The sequence below is a fragment of the Bombina bombina genome, chromosome 4 (genome assembly GCF_027579735.1).
Source record: "Bombina bombina isolate aBomBom1 chromosome 4, aBomBom1.pri, whole genome shotgun sequence".
In the NCBI taxonomy this organism is placed as follows: Eukaryota; Metazoa; Chordata; class Amphibia; order Anura; family Bombinatoridae; genus Bombina; species Bombina bombina.
This window is the reverse complement of record NC_069502.1, coordinates 386,702,440-386,727,233: the sequence shown is the minus strand read 5'-3', so window position 1 is coordinate 386,727,233 and position 24,794 is coordinate 386,702,440. Positions and strand designations below refer to the sequence as shown.

Below are 24,794 nucleotides of genomic sequence, written 5' to 3'. Positions count from 1 at the left end.
GCAAGTCATGTAAAAAAGATGACTGGAGCAAGGTATTGACAGAGACTAATATTTTGAATAATATACACTTCATTACAGAGCATGTTGTTTCTTTGATTGAAGCTAATATAAGAAGACATCCATAACTCTTTAAAAAGAGCCTCTCTGTATTTTTGACACGGCCACCAGCATGCATATTGTGTGGGGTTACTAGCAACCAGAAACTGCTGAGATTACAAAACTGGAACATATTAACAGTTCTACTCCATATATGAAGATGAGTAATTGTCCTTTTTTTAGATTTTGTTTATGATCTCTAATGCCCATAAAAATGCACCAGTGAAAAAAATACATTGGGCAAAGTGCAAACACTTAATGATCTTGGAAGTTAAATAGCAAATAGACTGATGAAATAAATACGATAGACTGAATAATAATGGCAATTCATGTTATCAAAATTTCAATTCATTTGTTGAGGTTTTTAATTATCACTGAATTGGTTTTAAACCATTTGGGGTCAATTTATCAAGCTCAGTACAGGGCTTGATGCCCCGTGTTTCCCCCTGTAATGCAATTCATGTTTCACGCTTTAGGTCTAGTGCACATGAAGAATTAGTTATTGTCATGGGAGTAGTAACGTGAGTCCAGGAAAGGACCCTGACATTGGGAAGTGACAATTAGACACACTGCCCCAGCATGGAGGGTTAGACCCAGGATGTGACAAAACTAGAGGCCAAGACAAAATCAAAGTTAGTTCAGGCCAAAGCTAAATACATTGCCAAATCAGGATCCAATCAGGATAGGGTAAACAATGTCCAGGCCAAAGGTCAGAATCTTGCGGGCAACAACAGAACTAAATCAGAATCCAAAGGCAAAGTCCAGGAAACAGGTAGAGTTCATTCACAGAGATCATCAGAAACAGGAATGGCAGTAGCACACCCAGGAATACACGAGCAAATACAGGAAGCAGCTTATATAGGGTGTTGGTTGAATAACTGCCTGCAGCTGACAGGCAGATGGAGCCAGAGAGCCAGCCAGAATAAGTAATACTGAAACAGAGCCTCAGTTCTTCAGTGGCTCAGGAGGGAGTGTGTGTGTGTACATGAGTGTGTGTGAGTGTGTGTGTGTGAGTGTGTGAGTGTGTGTGTGAGTGTGTGTGTGAGTGTGTGTGTGTGTGTGTGTGTGTGTGTGTGTGTGTGAGTGTGTGTGTGTGAGTGTGTGTGTGTGTGAGTGTGTGTGTGTGAGTGAGTGTGTGTGTGTGAGTGTGTGTGTACATGAGTGTGTGTGTGTGTGTGTGAGTGAGTGTGTGTGTGAGTGTGTGTGTGTGAGTGTGTGTGTGTGTGAGTGTGTGTGTGTGAGTGTGTGTGAGTGTGTGAGTGTGTGTGTGTGTGTGTGAGTGAGTGTGTGTGTGTGAATGTGTATGTGTACATGAGTGTGTGTGTGTGTGTGTGTAGGGGAGACAATGATTTCTTCTCACATCCATGGGATGCAGAGGAAAAGGCGAATTACAAAGTTTATTTTGTGAAGCATTCTGAAAACACAGGGTTAAAAAATATGCAGGCATAGTATTTATTTATTTTTAGCCACCTAGAGACCCTCAATAAGACATATTCATAAGTTAAAATGTAACTATATGAGTTTTATTACTTTATTTTTTAGAATATAATACTGGCTTTAATATTTGATTTAAATTCCCATCACATTTTACAGCTGTATAATATTGACAGCAACTTTAGAGAGCATAGCTTAAACTGTTAACCAGGTTTGACCTAATTGGGTATTAACAGTACTTTTCATTAAATAAGAAGGTCATGTTGTAGAGATGCTCAGAGAGGAAAGTCAATAGATTTTATAATCGTTGTGATAAATAACAAGCATCACTTTGATAATAAAGTGGGCATATGAATTCAACCTAGAAACTAGCTTGAAATTTAGTACAGTACTGTTAAATCACTATTTATTTATAAACAAAAAGAGTAATGTTTTTAATACATTAAGGGCTAGATAACAAGTGGAGCGCTAAATTGTTGCGCACCAGCAAACAGGCAAATTTGCCCGTTTGTGTTGCGTACAATAAATAATCAACCATTACTAGTTACTGGTTATTGCTACTGGAAGCTTTCAGTAGCAATTAGCACTCAGAAAATTAACCAGTGATTAGATCTCTGGTTAATTTTATAAAAGTGCCCTAAATGCCCTCAAAATAGAGAGCATTATATTTTTTTATTAAAAAAAATAAACTAGCATTTTTTTTTTTTAATAAAAAACAACTGCACTAGGCAGTTTTGTGGCTTTAAAGTTGGCCACATAGGTTTAGCTTTCAAAAAAGATTACCAAGAGAACAAAGCAAATTTGAAGATAAAAGTAAATTGGAAAGTTGTTTAAAATTGCATGCCCTATCTAAATCATGAAAGTTTAATTTTGACTAGACTGTCCCTTTAACTTGTAATACTAAAGTCATGCATTTGTTGCAAAATCGGACATTTCTAAGCTGACAAATTAAGGCCAAGTTTCCATTGGTAATATTAACTGTTTCTGGCCGTTCGTAAGCCATTAAAACAACTGTCGATAAACACAGCTCCAACTGGCAGTTTACAAAGCTGTCGTTTTTTTTTCTTCTTTGCTATTGACAAACTATAGCAGCATATACTTGAATGGAAGCCAAAAAACTAAAATTTGTCCACAGTTTACTTTTACCTTATTAATGGTTTTCTGCTTGTCATATATGCCCATTTTTGACAGCTTCTCCTAGGTGTAAAGGGTCAAAATACCATTTTACAATTGGAATTTCAAAAAGTGAAACACATTTAAAATGTGTAAAACATACCCATATTTAATAAAGTTATAAGAATAATTTAGAACTACCGGTATGTTAAATGTAAAATGTTACATATAAAGGTACCAATAATACATAGTAGTATAGTAATAGTATATATTAAAAATTGAAATATATATTAAAGTAATAATTTATAATTAATTATTATATAAATGTATTGTTAAAAAACTATTATCTAAACGTAGGAGTCTGACATAAATGCATCATAATTAGTTTTGTATAGTGGCGTATTTTGACGTAAGCAAACAAGGCAATTGCCTAGGGCAGCACTTTTTTTTTGGCTAGATTTGTAAGACGCTTACAGTTTCTTTAGAAGTATTGTACTGGTATATAATGGGAGATTTTGCCCAAAGAGCTTACAATCTAGGTGGGTATAATAAGAGAATGTCCATGGAGCTCACAGCTTGGAGGTAACTCTGAACCTTTCTTTTATTCAGCTAGCTATTGCCTTTAGTTCTGGTGGCTTTAATGGGCCAGTAGACCTAGAAAATAATGTTATATAATTCTGCACTATGTGCAGAATTATATAACATTATTTTCTAGGTTTACTGGCCCTTTAAGCACTTACTATTATGCCCCAAGGCAGAACATGCTTTCCCCCCCGGACCCACTGAGTTACCAGTGCTGGCAGAACACATCTGCCTTACTGCATCTGCCTGACTGCATCTACCTGCAATGCCGAAAACTACAACATACCTTTTATAACAACTATGGAACTGCAGATTGATGATCCTTCTAGCAACCCAGAGCGCCAAATTGCCAAAATAGAAGCTTTATTACAAGCAATGATTGACAAAGCTCCTTCAGAGCAGGACATTCAACTACTAATAAAACAAGCACCAACTACAAGAAGCATGCTAAATAACCCACAATACCTAATAGTAGAGGGATATGATCCGGCCTCATCACCAGAGGAGACCCGCTCAACTATCACTCTGACCAACAACACTATCTATACAAGCGGCGATTCCCTTCCATCATCCCTGCCGATAATTCTTAAAGGCAAGTACAGTGCAGTAAAGAACACACAAAGGCAAACTTCTCAGGATGAATTACTCACTACAGAACGAGACACTTTGAGAGGGATACTAACTTCAACGATACAGAGGCACCTCCACAGCATGCGGTTAAAAATTTATTTCTTTATTTTAATATTCTGAACAGCAGATGACAATAACTGTCAGTTACACAGCTCAGGTCGGAAAGACTTGGGTTGTTCCCAGTGACCCACTGACGCGTTTCGGCTCGCTGGCCGTAATTGTAGTGTGGTCTGTTAGCCTCTGTCGGCTCCTTTTAAATTTGTAGGCTTGTGCCCATTGGATAAAACCAAAAACTGGGAATTAACCCCTGCCTTTCCAATTTCTATTTCAAAAAGCATTGGTGCACAATAAAGCAATACTATTCTCTAGTCATCTTCAGTAGACATCTTGATACATGTACTCATTTAATCTTATAGCTAGAAAAACACGATTATATGAAACTACGTCTGCTACAGATATTAACATGTTTATAAACAAACATAAATAACGATGTATATGAACCAATCAATAATGTTTTTGATTCACATATGTTGTTCAAATTTTTTTTAACACATTATATTAATGACTTTAAAAAATTATGAACTTCTATTTTTTATATTTATTATTTATTTTTCCTTTCCAATCATAAAATGAACCATGGTATTGCTTTTTCACTATCTGTATGACATGTTGAATATTCACTCCTTTCAACATTTTGGACACACAGACTGATGACTATCGCCAAAAATTAATCAAGTCATATTCTGAATTCAACCCATAGGGCATCCTAGTCCTCAGCCTGTGTATCCAAAAAAATCTCTCTCTTGGCCAAAATTTACTCCCTATCCCCACCCCTTGTGCCAGTTCTCACGTTATCAATTATGGTCCATCTTAGTGTTTTACTGCTTTTATTATGATGGTTTTTAAAATGAAGCACAAGCGGTGTTGTCAACTTTACTAGTTTAATGTTAGATAGGTGCTCTCTGATCCTATACCTCACTTTAAAAAGCAATACCATGGTTCATTTTATGATTGGAAAGGAAAAATAAATAATAAATATAAAAAATAGAAGTTAATAATATTTTAAAGAGTCATTAATATAATGTGTTTAAAAAATTTGGAACAACATATGTGAATCAAAAAAATTATTGATTGGTTCATATACATCGTTATTTATGTTTGTTTATAAACATTTTAATATCTGTAGCAGACTTAGGTTCATATAATCGTGTTTTTCTAGCTATAAGATTAAATGAGTACATGTATCAAGATGTCTACTGAAGATGACTAGAGAATAGTATTGCTTTATTGTGCACTAATGCTTTTTTAAATAGAAATTGGAAAGGCAGGGGTTAATTCCCGGTTTTTGGTTTTATCAAATGGGCACAAGCCTACAAATTTAAAAGGAGTCGACAGAGGCTAACAGACCACACTACGATTACGGCCAGCGAGCCGAAACGCGTCAGTGGGTCACTGGGAACAACCCAAGTCTTTCCGACCTGAGCTGTGTAACTGACAGTTATTGTCATCTGCTGTTCAGAATATTAAAATAAAGAAAGACATTTTTAACTGCATGCTGTGGAGGTGCCTCTGTATCATTGAAGTTAGTATCATTGGAGTAATCACAAGAGAGCACACATGGAGCGAGAATCGTAGCCACCACGCCCCACTGCAGGTCATATGACTGAAACGCGCCCAGGAACGTCATCGCACACACACGGCGGGGGAGCAGTATCACAGGACGCCGAGTGAAGACGAGCCGGGCATCCACGAGAGAGTGGAGTCTCCATAGCAAATCACAGGTAAATACCGGGTTTGTTTGGTTTAAGGAGATGGGTCCCGTACGAAAGGCGCATATGTGTATATTCCCAATGTGAAGCTATTGAATAATAGTGTGTGAGCTGAGAATTACCATAGGGGCATATACGTAAATGTCATGAAGCAGTGGGGTTATATATTTTTTGGAACATTGCAGCATAAGGCTAACCTAACAGGTGCTAGGCATTTGGTTGTTGTACTTTGAGAGGGACCCTCAATATCACAATCTCCAAGATGGTGCCTGACATCACACCAGGTAGAAACATAGCGAAAGCCCTGAACTTACATAGCACAACCACCAGCAAAAAAGGACAGGGATTATCTTTCACCACACATTTGCACAGTGTAAAGGATCAGCACAAGACAGGGCAGAGACTGCAGTTCATACCACCGCCACACGGGCTTGAGGGGGATCCGTTGGTGGCCGGAGATCTTGTTGAAAGGGGCTCTTTATTCTTCATAACAAGTCCGGAGGACATCCTAACCCCTGTGAAAAAGAACAAGGCTTTTTATTTAACAAGAGACATCAAGGGGACTTTGAACGCTCTCAGATCATTTCCTGATGATAGCATTGCCGGTTTCCTCAGTTTAAATATAGAAACTGCTCAGAATGTCCCAATCTTCAATTATGGAGGAGAAACTGTCCTAACTGTTCGGTTGACATATTCAAGTGGTGGATAGCATAGATGTAAAGCGCCATTGTCAATTGCTTCTCTTTTTGAAAGAACAGGTTGCTAAGTTAAATGAGGTTTAAGTATGTTCTGTATTCTGGTTATTGTTGGGAAAGTTTTGTTCATATATATCATATGTAATTTTTTTTAGCTACAATTAGAGTTCTTGTGGACATTGTCTTTAAAATGTATTAAATATAACCAACACACTGATTACTGAAATACCATCTATACTAGTGGCGCACATATTCTGGGTTTATATTACCACCTCCCTTGTGGCTGACGCCCGCGGCGACGAGGGAGAGGAAAAGCTTAGATTGCACAACTGATATGCCACACCCTATTAAAAAAATCAACAAAACTGCCTACCCTCACATAGATCTTCCTGCAAATTAGATTGCAACTTATAAACTATTAATAGAAATCTGCGGTAGGAATACTTATTATAAACACCATAGTGCAATAATGTCTACTCTAATTATTTACAGGGCACAAAATACATCCTATTGGAAAAAGAGTTCAATTTGAAATGCACCCTAACTAACATCCCACTAAATAGTATATTTGTATCATTTAGATAAAGTTACTGCAAACGTTAAATATCAAGTATAAGTTTACTTATCCTGTTTTAACTGAGGGCTTTTGCTAAGGTATTGCTGAAGATAATGAGGATACAAGAATTTCTAGTAATTTACGTCTCCTCCTTGTTGTAACTTAAAACATATTTCACTTTTCCTTGATATACAGCAATGTAATTTTTCGTTTGTGTTTCTTATTTAAACCCCTACCTCTGACCTGATAGAATGTCAAAGGTCCAAGAGAGACCTAATATGTTTAAGGGGCAAAAAAGAGGACTGGACTTTATAAGTTATAATATTGGATATGTTGTATTCATCAATTCATCTGTTATGTATGTCTAACATTTTGTAAGAACATATAATCTGTTGTCCTTAATACAAATATTAATAAAAATAAAATAAAAAAATAAACAGTCAGATCCTGCCGGATCCATGTCTAATTAGGCAGATAAACACAAATTAAAGTGTTTTCCACACAAAAACATCCTGACACTTCAGGATACACCACTTTTTTACACATAAAATCTGGGTCCTTTCAGAACCAACACTTTTTTTTACAGAAAAACAGCCGGATCCTGCCAGATCCATGTCTAATTTAGACAGATAAAAATGAATTTAAGTGTTTTCCACAAAAACACATCCAGGCACTGGGTCCACCAATTTTTTACACAAAAACATCTGTGTCCTTTCAGAACCAACACTTTTTAAAAGAAATACAGCCAGATCTTGCCAGATCCATGTCTTATTTAGACAGATACACACAAATTGAAGTGTTTTCCACACAAAAACATTCTAACACTTCTGGATCCACCAATTTTTTACGCCAAAACATCTGGGTTCTTTCAGAACCAACCCTTTTTTACAGAGAAACAGCCAGATCCTGCCGGATCCATAACTAATTTACACAGATACACACAAATGTAAGTGTTTTTCACACAAACACATCAAGACATTTCTGAATCCAGCAATATTTTACCCAAAAACATCTGGGTCCTTCCAGAACCAACTCTTTGGTTATAGAAAAACAGCCGGATCCTGACAGATCCATGTCTAATTTAGACAGATACACACAAATTGAAATGTTTTCCACACAAACACATCCAGACACTTCTAAATTCAACAATATTTTACAGAAAAACATCTGGGTCCTTCCAGAACCAACACTTTTTATAAAATAAACAGTCAGATCCTGTTGGATCCTTGTCTAATTAGGCAGATGCACACAAATTGAAGTGTTTTCCACACAAACACATCCAGACACTTCTGGATTTAACAATATTTTACACAAAAACATCTTAGTACTTTCAGAACCAACTCTTTTTACACAAAAACAGATAGATCCTGCCGGATCCATGTCTAATTTAGACAGATATACACATTTAAGTGTTTTCCACACACACATATCCAGATACATCTGAATTCAACAATATTTTACACAAAAACTTCTGGGTCCTTCCAGAACCAACACATTTTTACAGAAAAACAGCCGGATCATGCCGGATCCATATCTAATTTAGACAGATACACACAAATTGAAGTGTTTTCCACACAACAACATCCAGATACTTCTGAATCCAATAATACTTTACACAAAACATCTGGGTCCTTCCAGAACCAACTCTTTTTAAAAGAAAAATAGCCGGATCTTGCCGTATTCATTTGCCATGTTTGTGTGATAAAAAACCTTAAATTTGCATATATCTGCCTAAATTGGAAATGGATGTGGCAGGAAGTGTCTGGATGTGTATGTGTAGTAAATACTTACATTTCTATGTGTCTCTCTGAATTAGACATGATCCGTCAGGGTGAGGCTATTTTTATATAAAAAAGAGTTGGTTCTTGAAGGACCCAGATGTTTTTGTGTAAAATTTTGTTGGATTCAGAAGTGTCTGGATGTGTTTGTGTGGAAAACATTTACATTTGTGGGTATCTGTCTAAATTAGACATGGATCCAGCAAGATCCATCTGTTTTTCTGTAAAAAAAAGTGTTGGTTCTGAACGGACCAGATTTTTTTAGTGCAAAAAAATAATGGATCCAGAGGCGTCTGGATGTATTTGTGTAGAAAACACTTAAATTTGTGTGGATCTGTCTAAATTCGACATGGATCTGGCTCTTTTTCTGTAAAAAAGTGTTGGGTCTGAAAGGACCCATACGTTTTTGTGTAAAAAATTGGTGGATCCAGAAGCGTCTGGATATGTTTGTGAAGAAAACACTTCAATTTGTGTGTATCTGTCTAAATTAGACATGGCAGTATCCAGCTGTTTTTCAATAATAAAGAGTTGGTTCTGGAAAGACCCAGATTTTTTTGTGTAAAAAATTGTTGGATCTATAGTGTCTGGATGTGTTTGTGTGGAAAACACTTAAATTTGTGTGTGTCTGTCTAAATTAGACATGGATCCGGCTGTTTTTCTATAAAAAAACAGAATTTATGCTTACCTGATAAATTACTTTCTCCAACGGTGTGTCCGGTCCACGGCGTCATCCATTACTTGTGGGAAATATTCTCCCCCACAGGGAAAGGCAAGGAGAGCACACAGCAAGAGCTGTCCATATAGCTCCCCCTCTGGCTCCGCCCCCTAGTCATTCGACCGACGGTTAGGAGAAAAAGGAGAAACTATAGGGTGCCGTGGTGACTGTAGTGTATAAAGAAAAAAATTTTCAACCTGATTAGGAAAACCGGGGCGGGCCGTGGACCGGACACACCGTTGGAGAAAGTAATTTATCAGGTAAGCATAAATTCTGTTTTCTCCAACATTGGTGTGTCCGGTCCACAGCATCATCCATTACTTGTGGGAACCAATACCAAAGCTTTAGGACACGGATGAAGGGAGGGAGCAAATCAGGTTACCTAAATGGAAGGCACCACGGCTTGCAAAACCTTTCTCCCAAAAATTGCCTCCGAAGAAGCATAAGTATCAAATTTGTAGAATTTGGCAAAAATGTGCAGAGAAGACCAAGTCGCTGCCTTACATATCTGATCAACAGAAGCCTCGTTCTTGTAGGCCCATGTGGAAGCCACAGCCCTAGTAGAGTGAGCTGTGATTTGTTCAGGAGGCTGCCGTCCGGCAGTCTCATAAGCCAATCGGATAATGCTTTTCAGCCAGAAAGAAAGAGAGGTAGCAGTAGCTTCTTGACCTCTCCTTTTACCAGAGTAAACGACAAACAAAGATTAGGTTTGTCTAAAATCTTTTGTTGCTTCTAAATAGAACTTTAAAGCACGAACTACATCTAAATTGTGTAACAAACGTTCCTTCTTTGAAACTGGATTCGGACACAGAGAAGGAACAACTATTTCCTGGTTAATATTCTTGTTGGAAACAACTTTTGGAAGAAAACCAGGCTTAGTACGCAAAACAACCTTATCTGAATGGAAAACCAGATAGGGTGGATTACACTGCAAAGCAGATAATTCAGAAACTCTTCTAGCAGAAGAAATAGCAACCAAAAACAGAACTTTCCAAGATAGTAACTTAATATCTATGGAATGTAAAGGTTCAAACGGAACCCCTTGAAGAACTGAAAGAACTAAATTTAGACTCCAAGGAGGAGTCATGGGTCTGTAAACAGGCTTGATTCTGACCAAAGCCTGAACAAAAGCTTGTACATCTGGCACAGCTGCCAGTCGTTTGTGTAACAAGACAGATAAAGCAGAAATCTGTCCCTTTAGAGAACTCGCTGACAACCCTTTATCCAAACCTTCTTGGAGAAAGGAGAGAATCTTTGGAATTTTAATCTTACTCCAGGAGAATCCCTTGGATTCACACCAACAGATATATTTTTTCCATATTTTATGGTAAATCTTTCTAGTCACAGGTTTTCTGGCTTGGACCAGAGTATCTATCACAGAATTTGAAAACCCACGCTTGGATAAAATCAAGCGTTCAATTTCCAAGCAGTCAGCTGCAGAGAAACTAGATTTGGATGTTCGAATGGACCTTGTACTAGAAGATCCTGTCTCAAAGGTAGCTTCCATGGTGGAGCCGATGACATATTCACCAGGTCTGCATACCAAGTCCTGCGTGGCCACGCAGGAGCTATCAGAATCACAGAGGCCTTCTCCTGTTTGATCCTGGCTATGAGCCTGGGAAGGAGAGGAAACGGTGGAAACACATACGCTAGGTTGAACGACCAAGGCGCCACTAATGCATCCACTAGAGTCGCCTTGGGATCCCTGGATCTGGACCCGTAACAAGGAATCTTGAAGTTCTGACGGGACGCCATCAGATCCATGTCTGGAATGCCCCATAATTGGGTTAATTGGGCAAAGACCTCCGGGTGGAGTTCCCACTCCCCCGGATGGAAAGTCTGATGACTCAAATAGTCCGCCTCCCAGTTGTCTACTCCTGGGATGTGAATTGCAGATAGATGGCAGGAGTGATCCTCCGCCCATTTGATGATCTTGGACACCTCGCTCATCGCCAAGGAACTCTTTGTTCCCCCCTTATGATTGATGTACGCAACAGTCGTTATGTTGTCCGACTGAAACCTTATGAACCTGGCTTCCGGTAGTTGAGGCCAAGCCAGGAGCGCATTGAATATTGCTCTTAGTTCCAAAATGTTTATCGGGAGAAGAGACTCTTCTCGAGACTATAGACCCTGAGCTTTCAGAGAGTCCCAGACCACGCCCCAACCCAAGAAGCTGGCGTCGGTCGTGACAATGACCCACTCCGGTCTGCGGAAACTCATTCCCTGAGAAAGGTGATCCTGGGTCAACCACTAGAGAAGTGAGTCCCTGGTTACCTGGTCTACTTGAATTTGGGGAGACAAGTCTGTATAGTCCCCATTCCACTGATTGAGCATGCACAGCTGTAATGGTCTTAGATGAATTCGAGCAAAAGGAACCACGTCCATTGCTGCGACCATTAGTCCTATTACTTCCATGCACTGAGCTATGGAGGGTTGAGGAATAGAATGAAGAACTTGACAAGCGTTTAGAAGCTTTAACTTTCTGACTTCTGTCAGGAAGATCTTCATTTCCACAGAATCTATTATTGTTCCCAGAAAAGGAACCCTTGTGGACGGTGACAGTGAACTCTTTTCTATGTTCACCTTCCACCCGTGAGATCTGAGAAAAGCCAACACAATGTCCGTGTGGGCCCTTGCTTTGGAAAGAGACGACGCTTGGATTAGGATGTTGTCTAGATAAGGTACTACAGCGATGCCCCTCGGCCTTAGGACCGCTAGAAGGGACCCTAGCACCTTTGTGAAAATTCTGGGAGCGGTGGCTAAACCGAATGGAAGAGCCACGAACTGGTAATGTTTGTCCAGAAAAGCGAACCTCAGGAACTGATGATGAGTTTTGTGGATTGGGATATGCAGATATGCATCCTTTAGATCCACAGTAGTCAAATATTGACCCTGCTGGATTGTCGGCAAGATTGTCCGAATGGTTTCCATTTTGAAGGATGGAACTCTGAGGAACTTGTTTAATATCTTTAAATCCAGAATTGGCCTGAAAGTTCCCTCTTTTTTGGGAACCACAAACAGGTTTGAGTAAAAACCTAGACCTTGTTCCCCGGAGGGGACTGGGTTTATCACTCCCATCTTTGATAGGTCTCTTACACAATGTAAGAATGCCTGTTTCTTTATCTGGTCTGAAGATAAGCGAGACAGGTGGAATCTTCCCTTTGGAGGAAGTCCCTTAAAGTCTAGTAGGTATCCCTTGGAGACTATCTCTAGTGCCCAGGGATCCGGAACATCTCTTGCCCAAGCCTGAGCGAAGAGAGATAGTCTGCCCCCTACCAGATCCGGTCCCGGATCGGGGACTACCCCTTCATGCTGTCTTGGTAGCAGCAGCAGGTTTCTTGGTCTGTTTACCCTTATTCCAGCCTTGCATGGGCTTCCAAGCGGGTTTGGGCTGGGCCGCGTTACCTTCTTGTCTAGCGGCAGTGGAGTTATTAGCCGGTCCGTTCCTGAAATTGCGAAAGGAACGAAAATTAGACTTGTTCTTAGCCTTAAAAGGCCTATCCTGTGGGAGGGCATGGCCCTTACCCCCAGTGATGTCTGAAATAATTTCCTTCAATTCCGGCCCAAAAAGGGTCTTACCCTTGAAAGGAATATTAAGTAACTTAGTCTTGGACGACACATCTGCCGACCAGGATTTTAGCCAAAGCGCCCTCCGCGCTACTATAGCAAAACCTGAGTTTTTCGCCGCCAATTTCGTTATTTGAAAAGCGGCATCCAATATAAAGGAATTAGCTAACTTTAATGCGTGAATTCTGTCCATGACTTCTTCATAGGAAGTCTCTTTCTGGAGCGACCTTTCTAGTTCCTCAAACCAAAAGGACGCTGCTGAAGTGACAGTAATAACACACGTAGCTGGTTGAAGGATGAACCCTTGCTGAACAAAAATCTTTTTAAGCAATCCTTCCAATTTTTTATCCATAGGATCTTTGAAAGCGCAGCTGTCCTCTATAGGAATAGTTGTGCGCTTCGCTAGTGTTGAAACAGCTCCCTCAACCTTCGGGACCGTCTGGCATGCGTCCCTTCTAGGGTCTATTATGGGAAACATTTTCTTAAATATAGGAGGTGGGGCAAAGGATACACCTGGCTTCTCCCACTCCTTATCCACTATGCTCGCTACCCTCTTGGGTATAGGAAAAGCATCGTCGTGCACTGGGACCTCTAAAAATTTGTCCAATTTGCACAACTTCTCTGGTACTACCATAGAATCACAGTCATCCAGAGTAGCTAATACCTCCTTAAGCAAAGCGCGGAGATGTTCTAGCTTAAACTTAAATGTTACTATATCAGGTTCTGCCTGTTGAGAAATTTTTCCTGAGTCTGAAATTTCACCCTCAGACAGCCCTTCCCTCACAGCCAATTCTGATTGATGTGAGGGTAAAATAGATAAGACATCGTCAGCGTCTGATTGTTCATCCTTTTTATCTGTATTTAAAACTGAACAATCACGCTTTCTCTGAAATGCTGGCAGTTTGGATAAAAGATTTGCTATAGAATTATCCACTACTGCTGTCAATTGTTGCATAGAAATAAGCACTGGCGCGCTAGGTGTCGCCTGTGCGGGCAAAGCTGGTGTAGACACAGAAGGAGAGGATGTAGAACTATTCCCACGCTATGGCACAATCATCACAAACACTCGAAGGGGGAACCACATTTGTCTCTACACACACAGAACGTAGGTTATCTGATGGCCCAGACATGTTAAACAGATTTAGGCAGGCAAACAATGCAATAAAAACGATTTTAAACAAAAACGTTACTGTCTCTTTAAATAATAAAATGACACACTTTATTTCTGAATGTTCAAAAAACTATGAAGGACCCCAGTGTCTTAATGCTTATAAAGTATTGCACAGCAAATATGGAGACTCTAGCTCTTAAAACAAGCAAAACGGAGCAAATTGTTGGATTTAACCGTTTTTATACACCACAATCCCTGCTACAGCATTGTTGTAGCTTTTACCTTCCTTAGGGGTCAACCATCCACAGAAATAAGCCTTCTGGAGTCACTTTCTGAGCCACAGGACCCTCTCACATGAGACTGCATGCACTGCCTTGAAAATCAACTGCGCAGCTGAAGTGCCAAAATGAGGTCTCCTCCCTCAGTACACTAGAGTGAAGGGGCCTTCCTGACTAGATTTTGGTGTCTAAAACAAGCCAGATCAATAAAAAACGTCCCCAAGTGTATATGAGCTCATAAAACATTTCATATGCCATGATATTGCAATAAAAACCAATTGATTTGGCCCCTAACAGTGTCTACCAGCATAAAATTCAAAAAGGGGAAGCCTGTTATCTTTTTTGCTGAGGTGAAAGAAAAATGGCTTACCGTTTTCCCTGAGGGGAAAAATGACTGTCATCTAGCATTAGCCTGTGTTGTTAGAAGGAGACTAGTCATACCTGAAGCAGATGAGTCTGCAAGCTGTTACCCCCAACTGAAGTTCTCTAGTTTCAACAGTCCTGCGTGGTAACAGTAATGGATTTTAGTTACTTGTGCTAAAATCATAGCCCTCTTAAACAGAAATCTTCATCACTTTTCTGTTGTAGAGTAAATAGTACAAGCCAGCACTATTTTAAAATAACAAACTCTTGATAGAAGAAATAAAAAACTACAACTAACACCACAAACTCCTCGCCATCCCCGTGGAGATGCTACTTGTTCAGAGTGGCAAGGAGAATGACTGGGGGGGCGGAGCCAGAGGGGGAGCTATATGGACAGCTCTTGCTGTGTGCTCTCCTTGCCTTTCCCTGTGGGGGAGAATATTTCCCATAAGTAATGGATGACGCCGTGGACCGGACACACCAATGTTGGAGAAAGAGTTGGTTCTGGAACGACCCAGATGTTTTTGTGAAAAATATTGTTTGATTTAAAAGTGTGTGGATGTGTTTGTGTAGAAAAAAACTTAAATTTGTGTGTATCTGTCTAAATTAGACATGGATCCAGCTGTTTTTCTATAAAAAAAGATTTGTTTTTGGATGGACCCAGATTTTTTGTGTAAAAAATTATTGGATCCATAGTGTTAGGATGTGTTTGTGTTGAAAACGCTAAAATTTGTGTGTATCTGTGTAAATTAGAAATGGATCCGGCAGGATCCGGCTTTTTTTTCTGTAAAAAGGTGTTGGTTCTGAAAGGACCTAGATGATTTTTTGTAAAAAATTGGTGGATCCAAAAGTGTCTGGATGTGTTTGTGTGGAAAACACTTAAGTTTGTGTGTATTTGTCTACAGGGAGTGCAGAATTATTAGGCAAGTTGTATTTTTGAGGATTAATTTTATTATTGAACAACAACCATGTTCTCAATGAACCCAAAAAACTCATTAATATCAAAGCTGAATAGTTTTGGAAGTATTTTTTAGTTTGTTTTTAGTTATAGCTATTTTAGGGGGACATCTGTGTGTGCAGGTGACTATTACTGTGCATAATTATTAGGCAACTTAACAAAAAACAAATATATACCCATTTCAATTATTTATTTTTACCAATGAAACCAATATAACATCTCAACATTCACAAATATACATTTCTGACATTCAAAAACAAAACCAAAACAAATCAGTGACCAATATAGCCACCTTTCTTTGCAAGGACACTCAAAAGCCTGCTATCCATGCATTCTGTCAGTGATCTGTTCACCATCAACATTGAGTGCAGCAGCAACCACAGCCTCCCAGACACTGTTCAGAGAGGTGTACTGTTTTCCCTCCTTGTAAATCTCACATTTGATGATGGACCACAGGTTCTCAATGGGGTTCAGATCAGGTGAACAAGGAGGCCATGTCATTAGATTTTCTTCTTTTATACCCTTTCTTGCCAGCCACGCTGTGGAGTACTTGGACGCGTGTGATGGAGCATTGTCCTGCATGAAAATCATGTTTTTCTTGAAGGATGCAGACTTCTTCCTGTAGCACTGCTTGAAGAAGGTGTCTTCCAGAAACTGGCAGTAGGACTGGGAGTTGAGCTTGACTCCATCCTCAACCCGAAAAGGCCCCACAAGCTCATCTTTGATGATACCAGCCCAAACCAGTACTCCACCTCCACCTTGCTGGTGTCTGAGTCGGACTGGAGCTCTCTGCCCTTTACCAATCCAGCCACGGGCCCATCCATCTGGCCCATCAAGACTCACTCTCATTTCATCAGTCCATAAAACCATAGAAAAATCAGTCTTGAGATATTTCTTGGCCCAGTCTTGACGTTTCAGCTTGTGTGTCTTGTTCAGTGGTGGTCGTCTTTCAGCCTTTCTTACCTTGGCCATGTCTCTGAGTATTGCACACCTTGTGCTTTTGGGCACTCCAGTGATGTTGCAGCTCTGAAATATGGCCAAACTGGTGGCAAGTGGCATCTTGGCAGCTGCACGCTTGACTTTTCTCAGTTCATGGGCAGTTATTTTGCACCTTGGTTTTTCCATACGCTTCTTGCGACCCTGTTGACTATTTTGAATGAAACGCTTGATTGTTCGATGATCACGCTTCAGAAGCTTTGCAATTTTAAAAGTGCTGCATCCCTCTGCAAGATATCTCACTATTTTTGACTTTTCTGAGCCTGTCAAGTCCTTCTTTTGACCCATTTTGCCAAAGGAAAGGAAGTTGCCTAATAATTATGCACACTTGATATAGGGTGTTGATGTCATTAGACCACACCCCTTCTCATTACAGAGATGCACATCACCTAATATGCTTAATTGGTAGTAGGCTTTCGAGCCTATACAGCTTGGAATAAGACAACATGCATAAAGAGGATGATGTGGTCAAAATACTCATTTGCCTAATAATTCTGCACTCCCTGTATATTAGAGATAAATCCGACAGGATCCGGCTGTTTTTCTGTAAAAAAGAGTTGGTTCTGGAATGACCCAGATGTTTTTGTGTAAAATATTGTTTGATTTAAAGGTATCTGGATGTGTTTGTGTAGAAAAAACTTAAATTTGTGTGTATCTGTCAAAATTAGACATGGATCCGTCTGTTTTTCTGTAAAAAAGAGTTGGTTCTGGAACGACCTAGATGTTTCTGTGTAAAATATTGTTTGATTTAAAGGTGTCTGGATGTATTTGTGTAGAAAAAACTTACATTTGTGTGTATCTGTCTAAATTAGACATGGATCCGGCCGGATCCGACTTTTTTTCTGTAAAAAAGTGTTGGTTCTGAAAGGACCCAGATGTTTTTGTGTAAAAAAAATGTTGGATCCAGAAGTGTCTGGATGTTTTTGTGTGGAAAACACTTAAATGTGTGTGTATCTGTCTAAATTAGGCATGGATCCGGCAGGATCCGACTGTTTTTCTGTAAAAAAATGTTGGTTCTGAAAGGATCCAAATGTTTTTGTGTAAAAAAATGATGGATCCAGAAGCATCTGGATGTGTTTGTGTGGAAAACATTTACATTTGTGTGTATCTGTCTAAGTTAGACATGGATCCGGCTGGTTCTGAAAGGACCCAAATGTTTTGCAGTAAAATGTTGTTTGATACAGAAGTGTCTGGATGTGTTCGTGTGAAAATTTTTTTTAATTTGTGTGTATCTGTCTAAATTAGGCATGGCTCCAGCAGGATTAGGCTGTTTTATGTAAAAAAGTCCCAAATGTTTTTGTTTAAAATATTGATAGATCCAGAAGTGTCTGGATGTGTTTGTGTGGAAAAAAATTAAATTTGTGTGTATTTGTCTAAATTAGGCATGGATCTGTTAGGATCCGACTTTTTTTCTGTAAAAAAATGTTGGTTCTGAAAGGACCCAAATGTTTTTGTGTAAAAAAATGATGGATCCAGAAGCATCTGAATGTGTTTGTGTGGAAAACACTTGTGTGTATCTGTCTAAGTTAGACATGGATCCGGTAGGATCCGGCTTTTACCCACACCCTCTATTGACTCATTTATAGCTGTCCTTTATTGCCAACAGCAGAGATTAGATAAAGAAAGCTTAAAGGGACAGTACACTGTAAAATTCTTTTTATATTAATGTATTTTCAACTACTTGTTATGCCAGCTGCAGAGTATAAAATGCATTTTCAGGTTTATTTGTGTATATGGTTTTGTGATTTTAAACCACAGCCTATTACAATGGGTTGAGCTTCAGAAAATATCATATCTCATTATGTTATCACTTTGTGTACACACACTTGCTTCCTTATCTTATATTTGTCTGGAAAACTAAAGCTCAATACATAGAGAGAACAATTGAAAATTATCATTAGGGTGACCATATTGCCGCTTTAAAAAGGGACACATATAAAAAATACATATGCCAGGGCTGTTTTCAAGGCTGTTTAAAGAAATGTTTTGTTTAAGAACCCTGACATATATACAGTATTTTTAATATGTGTCCCTTTTTAAAGCGGCAATATGGTCACTCTATCATTTTATTGCTTAACTATCCTGCACCCCACTGGGAGTCATGTCTTCTGCTGCTTGTGTTTACTTAGGCTATTCGATAGCTGAGACTCCAATATCAAAACTTTTATTATAGGTTGGGAAACCACAAGCTAAATCAGCTATTTCAAAGGTCAAAATAGGGGTAAAGGAGCTACTTGTAAACAATGTAATACACTCCAGCAGGTAAAGTGGATCATTGGGAACAATTTAAATTGAAGAACATTTTTGGGTGAACTGTGGCCCATTGCTTTATGGACAATATTTCCCTTTTCTCACTATTTAAACAACTAATTTAATTTAAAAAAAAAATCCAACTGCATGCTACTCTCAGGCTAATATTTTCTTTGAATTAATATTTTAATGTTGCATTCATTTGGTGATCAATGTCCCTTTAACCTTTTTCATGCAAAAACATATTTTTTAACATGTTAAAATAATAGTGTGATTTCATAAGTCTGATTAAAAAAAATTCAATGCCCATTTAGTCATTCAAAATGGTTTACATTTTCATTAAAAAAAAGTCTGGCCAGTCATTTAACATAAATACAATAATTTTAATTTAACAAATATTGATATCTTAATTAAGATTTGTTTTTATAGTAAAATATACAAGATTTATATTGTATTTACAATCTGAAAAGGTGAGTATACATTAAGTAACATATAGGTAAATAAAGCATTCTGAATTCATAATCAGTGGTTCCACTGCAGAAACACAATTTGTGGCGTGATAGCAAAATTTAGAAAACAAAGAGGGAATCATTCAAATTATTATTGCACAGTGAATCTAAGCTGACATCTGAAGTAACTCTCTTGTGCATATCATTGGACCTCAACTATCAAAGGACTAAGTCCATGAAATCCACATTTATTGATCGGATAAAATATATTTATGTCATATGTCAATGAATGTGGTGGAGCATAACTGAATTAAATCTGTGCTCTGCTTCATGTTTGTGTTGTAGCTGACACTTCTATCTGCCTGATGCTTTAAAGAGACATTGAATCCCTACAGCGCAGGGTGCATTATCTTCCGCTCTGTCCATTGCTAAAATACAATCTGGTATTACAAGTGGATGGTGTAGTGGATATACAATTGGTGATTCCTCACACAACATATATACAGTATACATAAATATATAGTTAACACATATATTCCTTTAAATGTATTGTCTTTCAGAAATAAGTTACTCTGTTTCACTATGCCTGTCTGTTCTCATAGCAGTTTTCTTATCTAGAAAGAGGGGGGCCGCATTCTAATGAGAGGCACTACTGTGAGAATATTTTTTGTTTTAAGGACACTCTTATTTTGCTACACGCTTGCTACAAAATAATATGATTGACATAACATTAGACACGCCTGCTAAACTGAACTTAAATTTAGTAAAATTGCTATGAGGGGGCAGAGGATAATTTTTGGATAGCATCTTAGAGAGAGCAACTGGGAAAAATCTGCTGCGTGGTTTCCACTAAGATGACACTAAATGTAGCTCTGATGTGCCTGTCCACCCTTGTACGCTGCTTTATTTAAAACCTGAAGACAACTAATGCATTTATAGTTGTCTTGCTTATAAGCTGATTACTGATTTATGTTATTGCACTGTTATTATTAAACTGCATCCTTGTGCATTGTGTCATATTCCATTTTTCTATTGTGAGACCTCACTGGCACTGATAAGTGCCAGGACATAACAGATTAAAAATGTTAACAAGAATAATAGTAATATTACATTTTTAATGAATAGCTTACGCTTTTAGAGCTCACATTATAAGTGATGAGGTTAGTGTTGTGCTTTCGGAGACCTGAAGTAAACCATTAACACCTGAAAGCCTGCATAGCAAGTAAATTACATGGAAATAAACGCCTAGATTACGAGTTTTGTGTTAACAGGGGTGCAGTGCTAACGAGCAGTTTATGCTCACCGCTCACTTGCAGACAGCGCTCAATACCAGCACTGCTTACGTTATCGGTGAGCTGGCTAAACGTGCTTGTGCATGATTTCCCCATAGGAATCAATAGGGGAGAGCCGGCTGAAAAAAAACACCTAACACCTGCAAAAAAGCAGCGTAAAGCTCCTAACGCAGCCCTATTGATTCCTATGGGGAAAATACATTTATGTCTATACCTAACACCCTAACATGAACCCGAGTCTAAACACCCCTAATCTTACACTTATTAACCCCTAATGTGCCGCCCCTGACATTGCCGACACCTGCATTATATTATTAACCCCTAATCTGCCGCTCCGGACACCGCCGCCACCTACATTATACTTATGAACCCCTAATCTGCTGCCCCCAACATCACAACACCTAAATTATACTTATTAACCCCTAATCTGCTGCCCCCAACATTGCTGCCACCTACATTATAGTTATTAACCCCTAATCTGCCGCCCCCAATGTCGCCGCCACTATATTAAAGTTATTAACCTCTAAACCTAAGTCTAACCCTAACCCTAAAACCCCCTAACTTAAATATAATTTAAATAAATCTAAATAAATATTCCTATAATTTAATAAATTATTCCTATTTAAAACTAAATACTTACCTATAAAATAAACCTTAAGCTAGCTACAATATAACTAATAGCTACATTGTAGCTACCTTAGGGTTTATTTTTATTTTACAGGCAACTTTGTATTTATTTTAACTAGATACCATAGTTATTAAATAGATATTAACTATTTAATAACTACCTAGTTAAAATAAAGACATATTTACCTGTAAAATAAAACCTAACCTAAGTTACAATTACACCTAACACTACACTACAATTAAATGAATTACCTAAATTAAATAAATTAATTACAATTAAATAAAAATTATCTAAAGTACAAAAAAAAAACCCCCACTAAATTACGGAAAATAATAAACAAATTACAAGATTTTTTAAACGAATTACACCTAACACAACCAACCCTACTCTAAAACCCACTAACACTAACCCCCTGAAGATCACCTTACCGGGAGAAGTCTTCACCCAACCTGGCTGAAGTCCTCAACGAATCCAGGAGAAGTCTTCATCCAAGCGGGGCGAAGTGGTCCTCCAGACGAGCAGAAGTCTTCATTCAGACGAACCTTCATTCTGTGTTTAGCCGTCGGAAGAAGAGGATGCTCCGCGTCGGATGTCTTGAAGATGGACCCGCTCCTCGCCGGATAGATGAAGATAGAAGACTTCTGCCCATCTGGAGGACCACTTTGCCCTGGCTTGGATGAAGACTTCTCCCGGATTAATTGAGGACTTCTGTCTGGTTGGGTGAAGACGTCTCCCGGTAAGGTGATCTTCAGAGGGTTAGTGTTAGGTTTTTTTAAGGGGGGATTGGATGGGTTTTAGAGTAGGGTTGGTTGTGTGGGTGGTGGGTTTTAATGTTGGGGGGGATTGTAATTTTTTTTCAGGTAAAAGAGCTGATTACTTTGGGGCAATGCCCTGTTTTAAGGGCTATTTGTAATTTAGTGTAGGGTAGGGCTTTTTTTTTTCTTTTGGGGGGGGCAAAAGAGAGGGGGAGATGGAGAGAGAGGGACTGCTCCATAACCTGTCCGCCTGCTCTGAGGCAGTGGACAGAAATCGACAGAAATCAACCCGATTGAATACGATTGGGTTGATTGACACCCCCTGCTAGCGGACGATTGGCCGCAAATCTGCAGGGGGCGGTATTGCACCAGCAGTTCACAAGAACTGCTGGTGCAATGATAAATGCTGACAGTGTATGCTGTCAGCATTTATCGATGTGCAGCGGACATGATCCGATATATCGGATCATGTCAGCTCACACCATAATAAATATGCCCCCAAATATTATTTTCCTGGTTTGATAAATTTGTACCATTTAAAGGGACAGTAAACCCAAAATTTTTCTTTTATGATTCAGATAGAGCATCCAATTTTAAGCAACTTTCTAATTTACTCCTATTATCAATTTTTCTTTGTTCTCTTGCTATCTTTATTTAAAAAGCAGGAATGTGATGCATAGGAGCCGGTCCATTTTTGGTTGAAAACCTAGGTTATGCTTGCTAATTGGTGGGTAAATGTAAGCTTCCAATAAGCAAGCGCTATCCATGGTGCTGAATCTAAAATGGGCTGTCTGCTAAGATTTACATTCCTGCTTTTAAAATAAAGATAGAAAGAGAACAAAGACAAATTGATAATAGGAGTAAATTAGATAGTTGCTTAAAATGTCATGCTCTATCTGAATCATGAAAGAAAAAAATTTGGGTTCAGTGTCCCTTTAACTTCTTTTGTTTAAATCTCAGTATAACAAAACATAAGATGCAGGAAATTGAAGACTTAATAATAGCATCACTATTTTGCTATTATAAGCTAAATAGTATTTTGTTGGTTTATGTTGACTACACAGATGTTTCATTTACTTTAATACTGCTAGAGCATTTTTTAAGGATTTTCTTTTTTCTAGGCCTTCATATGACTTTATCTTGCATTCTCATTGCAATTTTAGCATGAAGTTCATATTGGCAGATGTGCAGTAGCAATTTAACATATTTCTTCTTACCTCCGAGTTAACTTTCATTGTTTCCTCTGTGTGGTAAAGGAGGAGCTTCTGTCCTGAAGAAGTCAAATTTACATAGACTTGTAGGCAGGGGTACTGAGAGATTTTCCTGCAGTCTGGACCACAGCTAAATGAGCAGTTGAAAGTTTCTGTTATGGATGCATTTAGTAATGTGCATTGGGTCTCTTCTGTCCAAACACTGAGGAAACAAAAATAGGAACCTATGAGACATCACAATTCACTGTTTAATTACTACATCTTGCCTATGTTATAAACAGTCTGCCCCCCCCCAAAAAAAAAAACAAAACAAAATACTTCTTGTAACCTTGGAAATGGTTAAGTTTTCACATAAGCTTATGTCTTTTCAGTAAATTGCATTTTAGGCAAAAGACCCTCAGCTACATCGTATGGAAGTACATTCTACATCTGACTATCTTTTCTACTAACCAGTACACTTTTACTTTATTTTCTACCCTACAAACATTGCTTGTTCATATTTATTATTGTCTGAAAAAAATAACTGCAACACTTTTGCATTAAAACAGAAACATATGTTTTGGTCAAAATTCTCGTCCAGGCAATGGGCCTATGAGGCCTGTTTATGTGGATGATTCAGCCCATTTTGGATTGGAGAAAGCATATGGAGCACACTTTTTTTATTTTTGGTGCTGATCCTCATTTTTTTTTTTTTCTTTAAAGGGACACTGAACCCAAATTTTTTCTTTCATGATTCAGATAGAGCATTCAATTTTTTTTTTTTATTTTTTATTTTTTATTATTCAGCATAATAACTTCCAACATTTTGTTTACGCCATGCAAGGCCCATATTTAACATCAACAAAGAATTAAGTCAAAACTTGACTATCTTAACGCTAGATCCTAAATTAACCATAACTAGATTAGCAATTAATAATACAATGATAGTATTGACATAAATTAGGCCCTAGCTATGCCAAGTTCAATAATAATTATCAGATATGGACCTGAATGTCTTTTTTACATTACTAAATTTTCCTTTCCAGCTTATTTATTTCCAATTTAATAATAGTTCACAGATAGTGGATTTAGGGAAATTAAAACAAATCAGAAACGATCAACCAATATAAAATTGCATTCAGCTGAGTTTTATCTCTATAAAGGAGCCCCCCAACCGCAAAACGGAAAGGAAAAGGAAAAGAGGAAAAACGACGTACATGAAATGAAAAGGGAGAGAAGGAGAGAGAAAAGAGAAAAGAAGAAAAAGAAAAAAAAAAAAAAAAGGGAAAGGGGGAAAGAGAAGACTCCCTCCCATTCACTCCCTCCGCCCACCTAAAGGACTATAATTGTCCGGATCTCAGGGAAGTACACCCAGGGCAGCATGTTGGATCAATTCTCACTTGCTTAATTGTTACCAGGCACCTAATAGTATCAATTCAGAATTTCTGAACGGAAAAATTATATCATTAATCTCCATGTCAGGCAGTGACCTAATAAACACTGACCATTTGCCAAAAAATTGTCTGATATCCGATTTGTTATCTAGGTTGGTGTCTCTTTGTTCTAATCATATGCATTAAATCGGCTGC

The 24,794-nt window shown here is 38.4% G+C and overlaps 1 protein-coding gene across 1 annotated transcript in view; it reads right to left on the bottom strand.

Moving 5' to 3' along the window:
* LOC128656313 (calcium-activated potassium channel subunit beta-2) overlaps positions 1-24,794 on the bottom strand; it is a 195,839-nt gene that overhangs the window by 7,828 nt on the left and 163,217 nt on the right. Inside the window, exon 3 of the mRNA XM_053710156.1 lies at positions 23,233-23,428. Within this exon, the coding sequence (XP_053566131.1) occupies positions 23,233-23,428 (196 nt within the window). The remainder of the gene's footprint in view (positions 1-23,232; positions 23,429-24,794) is intronic.